The 6,110-nt window shown below is 38.5% G+C and overlaps 1 protein-coding gene across 1 annotated transcript; it reads left to right on the forward strand.

Moving 5' to 3' along the window:
• Positions 1-746: 746 nt before the first annotated feature.
• LOC117294717 (transmembrane emp24 domain-containing protein 4-like) lies at positions 747-5,068 on the forward strand. The gene is made up of 4 exons (XM_033777229.1): positions 747-934; positions 2,088-2,317; positions 3,109-3,255; positions 4,176-5,068. The coding sequence occupies exons 1-4, from the start codon at positions 802-804 to the stop codon at positions 4,323-4,325; spliced, it is 660 nt and encodes a 219-aa protein (XP_033633120.1). The 5' UTR covers positions 747-801; the 3' UTR covers positions 4,326-5,068.
• Positions 5,069-6,110: the final 1,042 nt, after the last annotated feature.

Raw genomic sequence — 6,110 nt, forward strand, 5'->3', positions numbered from 1 at the left:
CACCTACACAATGCAAGTCATGCCATCTTGTGACCATGGCCAAAGGCCAAGACTACACTTTGCAGACAATAACTTGTTAGTTTGGTCAGCTCAGTTGAGGCCTGGGTTGCTTTATTGGCCCAAAAAAGTATGAAACTGTGAAATAAAAACCTGCCATGCCATACATGGCCTAAATCAGGAATGATCTTGCTTAGCAAAAACAGGTTATCGTCCAACTCCACAAAATTTGCATTGTTGTGACTGGTGCCCCACACATGTTTTGCTTACTGAATAATTTGTTAATCAATTTTGTTTTCTGCTAAACAGCTTTATAAAATTGGGCCTGTAGTCAATAACGGTTGCTATGCAGTGCCCCCTCCCAAGGCCCCTCACCCGTACCCCATCGCATCGCCCCAATCCCCAACCCCAACCTGCCACTCTGAACTGTTACACCACTGAGTTGGCAGGCTCAGTGTGTGTGCTGATATAGTATTGCTAATATTGATGTATTTAATTAATTGGTTGTTTCAACACCCCCGCCGCCCCCCCCCCCCCCCCGCCGCCCCCCCCCCCCCCCCGCCGCCCCCCCCCCCCCCCCCCATCTTAATTCCATTGACCCCGCCCCCACCTCTCGCCGGCTGCCAACAGAATGATGCAACGACTTGCAGGCCAGTCTAAACGTAAAACGACGTGGCAAAACAGTGAACAAGAATTTCAATGGTATCTAAATCCCACTACATTTATTTTGTACGCAGAAACGAGTACCAGTGATAAAATAACCATCCGTTTTCTGGCTGCTGCTTTTTGCTGTAGAGTTTCAACATGGGGAGGTTTATTCAGACGGCATTTCTTCTCTTTTTAGGGTTTTCTTCTGCATTAGGCTTGTATTTTCACATTGGTGAAACAGAAAAAAAATGTTTCATCGAAGAAATCCCTGATGAAACTATGGTTATTGGTGAGTATTTTGTCTAAGTATGTTCTAACTGAGTTACTAACCGCTAATGTCATGATCCATTCCCACACGTTTAACTTAAAAAGTAAAATTGTTTGATTTTTATATCCAGGGCAATCTATTAATCAATACACTTTCTTAATAAATTTTACTCGATTTATTATTGTAAAAGCTAAAATTTCGTTCATATTATTCTTTTGCATTTAAGTACACTTTTAGTGGGCTCATAGAGGTGGCAAACAATAAAAAATGGGAATGATTTTTCCAAACAATCCAATGGCATATTCTGAGTTCCAATTCCATTCCAGACGAGGGTCAGTCAGACTACCAGAAAAAAACTTCCACTTTATTTGTATCATCATATTTTCTGGCATTATTAGGTACATTGCTCCAAGTTTGATTGAGTTATTATTTTTAATTCATTGTATACGTGCAATAACTGTAACCCTCATTTAGTTTAGTGCTGGAGCAGGACAATATTATTTTAAAATTTTGACTGGTTGTCATTAGTAATACTAATACTAAGTATAATTATAGTACTTAGTTAGTAGGTGAAGTAAAGTAAATATCGCCGATAATTAATGACTATTTATGTCAAATGGGATTGGATAACAACATTCAATAAAACGAACAAACTGGGTGGAAAATGGGCAATTTAAAAATCAAACAAGACATGACATAAATAAACAGAAATATAAATCACTGAATTAACATCAACATTTTATGAACACAGAACTGGTCCCAACTCAATTATTTCCTCTTGGTTGAATCCAATAAATGTTGACTTTTGACTTGTTAGTTGCGATGATGTAACCCTCCTCCCGACGGCGAGATGGGGGTTACGTTTATCGCAACTAGACTTAAAAGTCAAATTGCGATAATGTAACCCTCATACAAAGTTGTCAGGAAGAAACTATAAATAAATAGTAACAGCGGGTACAACCATGTGTTCATGTTACTGTAAATCTCTTTTGTGTGAGTGTTGGCTCTGAAAAGAGCCGGTGTGGTCACCTGACTTTTGTGTTGAGATTATGCATATAAAACAATTTGTATGATTTTGTATCAATGCACCAATAATAATAAAATATAACTCAGCCATTTAGCTCGAGATCCCCAGTCATGCATCCTAAATCTTGACTTTTTAAATTTCTTGCAGGTAACTATAAAACCCAACTGTACGACAAAAACACCAATGATTTCATGCCATCGAGTCCGCACATTGGTATGCATGTTGAAGTGAAGGATCCAGACAGTAAGATTATTCTGTCCAAGGTTTACAGCTCTGAAGGGAGGTTTACCTTTACATCACACACACCCGGAGAACACTCCATATGCCTTTATTCAAACTCCACCAAGTGGGCTATGTTTGGTGCTAACAACAAAATGGTAAATATACAAGTTTTAATGTGATTGTATTGTGTTACTTATTGTTACAACCTTCCTATAGATTCAAATGCTAAATATACAGACATTGGGCATTTCCAGAAATTTGGGACTCCATTCTGGTTCTGAAAAAAAAACTTGGTTTGGAGTTTGACACGGTTCCACTATTTATTAAGTTCAGTATAAAACATAAGCCGCCTAGGTCCACACACACCACTGAGCGGATCTATTTTAACCTCCCTCTCATTGTTGCAAAAGCAAGTCTGTGGTTTAATAGTGCGCACGATCCATGCTTAAATTTGAATAATTATTTATCAACAGCCACTCACAGCATGATGACTGTTATGTATACTTTGTAACAGTAATGTGTGTCGTAGATGGGTATTAATTGGGACTGGGTCTCTTGAAATCACAATCGCCAAAAGTGGGTTCCCTGTACCACAGAAGAGTGTCAGGTCTGGTTGGGAACTGGGTACAACTGGGTAACCGACAAAACTTTAGCAAGATTTTTCTTTTTTTTCTTGATTTTGATAGGATTCGTATTGCCTCTAACTACCGGGCAATCTCGGTAGTCTAGTTGGTATGACACTGCTCTAGAATTGCAAGGGTCGTGGGTACGAATCCCACCCGAGTAATATGCCTGTGATATTTTTTCACAGAACTCGGGGGAAAGTACCGGTACAGTACTAACACACACCGATGTATGGGTAAAAAACAAAATTAATATTCTTTGTTCCCGATGCAAATTTAACATCTATCATATATATGATTTTGATTTGTTTTCTTGCCTGCAGAGGGTTCATCTGGATATTGAAGTTGGTGAACATGCCAATGATTACAAACAGATTGCCGAAAAAGATAAATTGACAGAGCTACAGCTTCGTGTTAGGCAGCTCCTAGATCAGGTCGCACAAGTACAGAAAGAACAAAACTACCAAAGGGTGAGTCTAACATTAGAGACAATCGCAACCATTCCTCGGACATGTCACAGAGAGATAAAACTGACATGAAGATTCTGAAGTACTACTAACCAAAGTTTTCTCCAGAAGACGATCAGAGCATACTGATCAAATCGTCGAGTTGAAACCAACGGTTCTTTTCAGAACCACCCCAACTCATTAGAGATAGTCATAACATGGTGTTACCACAAACCTATCCATATCGTATTTCTACCATGCAAAGTTTCAAATCCTACCTCACCAAAGTATGTTACAATACAAACCACTATGGTGATATTTACAACTCATCTTAAGATAATGTTAGTGCTCAGGCTTGACATTTCACTCTATGGCTTGGTAGATATCCTCGTTTATTCTTGAACAAACTTTTGTCTGAAAGGAATGTCTGGTTTTGGCACTAAGACCTCCCATGTTTTTTTTCCTGACCGTGATTTGAATATTTATGAAATGAAACACACGGGCACAATCGTGAAAAGACTGTGAAATAAACTTTTCCATGTCTCGCCAGTATGATTGGTGGACATTTTCTTAAAACGATGATCACCATTTGCCATGCAAAAGGCGATTGTTTTTCAGGAAATTGTGTGCTGCTGTTAGCCATAGAGCAATTCATCATGTTGAAATGGCAATGATCAAGTGTAATACTTGCGGTTGGCAATTACAAAGCTGCAATCGATACACGTCCAAAGATTTTCAAACCCACTTTACTACTTATAAATTCTAACACTGGTGTCTTAGTGGATCCAGTCCAATGCCACCGGCCTTTGTACCCCTTCATAAGTTTTGTGTAGACTTTAGGATTTTCCAATTGAAGACCCCTTTGCAACATGAACATGGTCTTTGCCTCTCAAAGATGAAATTCCATGTCTGATGTTAGTTTATGTTTCTTCTATCTTCTGTAGTATCGTGAGGAGCGATTTCGACAGACAAGTGAGAGCACAAACCAACGCGTCTTGTGGTGGTCCCTCGGACAGACAGTTATACTCCTAGTCACCGGCTTCTGGCAGATGAGACATCTCAAGGGATTCTTTGAAGCTAAGAAACTTGTATAGTGTATATTATTTTAAGGGACTTTATCCCCCAAAAAAGTTTTATAGGGAGTGTAAGAATGATCACACACCAATCAGAGGTTCAGATGTGTCTAGTTTGATCTTGACACTTAAAAATACCAGATCTTTCAAATTTGGAGGAAAAACGAAACTGTTGGAGAGATTAAACCTTTTAATCTGACATCCTCAGTTTTTGTATCAGTAGAAGAATACAGCAGGAAATTTATTATAAATACTTGGCAAAAGGGACTGGATTTGAGTCAGGAATTACTTAAATGGAAGCAGTACTTATTTGTCACTACTTTTGGGAATGGTAGAAATGGATGAAATGGTTGAATGATACTGGAATGATTTTGGTCTGTTTTGGGGTTGGGCGATGGATTGTTACAAGAATTAGACAGAGCCTGGTGTCTCATGCCTGATCTTGGTTTTTTTTTTTTTTTATCAATGATCTCCAGGGACGTTTAAGTGTAAAGTCATCAATTGCTTTAGATGGCAGGCCAGGAACTACATGGAGGCTACGGCCTCTGTTGCCTTGGTCTTGACCTTGGTGCCCCATGAAACGTATCCCATAGACTTTAAGATCTTACATTGGAGGTGCTCTTTTCAAAATGAAAAAGGCCTCGCCCTCTAAATGATTTCAGGCATATGAGCGTGTTTACAAGACATTGGTATAGACGATGTGACCTATGTTTACATTCAAACCCCCCCTCTGTTGAAAAAAACACTGTATACGTCATGTTTTGCCGGGCAATCGGACGCGTAGTCATGGTAAGATTGCATACACTTTCTAGATGGCTGCCAAAACACAAAGGTTTTGATGCGCGCGAATCATGTTATGGTTTTCCAGTGACGTCAGAGGTCACGTCGTCTATTTATTCAAATGAAATGGCCTTCACGTGGAAACGGTACCCTTGGTAATCCATTTTGATTGACATTTTTCCAAATTTAGTTGTCAAGGGATCTTGGATACTTTGATTGGTGTGTGCATTCAAACAATTAATGATAAGAGATTTGTAAATAAACAAGTTGTTTTCCTCATTGTTGGAATACCATCTTGTGACCCTGCAAATCTCTACTCCTTTTGTTTCAATATTTATGTTTAGTTTGACATTTCATTGGTTGGCAATTACACCAACAATTTAAGATACTCTTCAAGTTCTCTCAATTTTAGACAATTCTTCTTTCTTGACCGACCCTTCAAAAATAGTATAAAACATTTGTTGAATTAATTCGAGATTAGATATTTAGGGTTGTTTCTTGTGTAGTTGCCTGAGCAGCTCAGTGCATCAAATGTTCAGCTAACTTGCTGCATATTTAAATATTTAAAGGGAAGGTACACGTTTGGTAATTACTCAAAACAAATATTAACGTAAAAGCTGACTTGGTAGTGAGCATTGGAGAGCTGCTGATAGTATAAAACATTGTGGGAAACCACTCCCTCTGAAGTAAGGTAGTTTTTGAGAAAGGAAATTTCTCACTCAAATAATAAAAGACTTCTAGCTAGAAGTAATGTAGTTTTTGAGAAAGGTAATTTCTCACTCAAATAATAAAAGACTTCTAGCTAGAAGTAATGTAGTTTTTGAGAAAGAGGTAACTTCTCACTCAAATAATAAAAGACTTCTAGCTAGAAGTCTTTTATTCCTATCTGAAAGCACACAAATTCGTCCAACAAGGGTGTTTTTTCTTTCATCATTTTCTCGCAACTTCGAAGACCGTTTGAGCCCAAAATTTCACAGGCTTGTTATTTGATGCTTATGATGGGATACACCAAGTGAGAACACTGGT

This window comes from Asterias rubens, chromosome 9, assembly GCF_902459465.1.
Source record: "Asterias rubens chromosome 9, eAstRub1.3, whole genome shotgun sequence".
Lineage (NCBI taxonomy): Eukaryota > Metazoa > Echinodermata > Asteroidea > Forcipulatida > Asteriidae > Asterias > Asterias rubens.

What these genes read in the sequence shown, in the direction of transcription:
- LOC117294717 (XM_033777229.1), top strand. Translation starts at nt 802, where the DNA reads ATGGGGAGGTTTATTCAGACGGCATTTCTTCTCTTTTTAGGGTTTTCT. An exon ending in TGATGAAACTATGGTTATTG is followed by an intron (nt 935 to 2,087) that starts GTGAGTATTTTG and finishes AATTTCTTGCAG; the next exon opens with GTAACTATAAAACCCAACTG. An exon ending in AAGAACAAAACTACCAAAGG is followed by an intron (nt 3,256 to 4,175) that starts GTGAGTCTAACA and finishes TATCTTCTGTAG; the next exon opens with TATCGTGAGGAGCGATTTCG.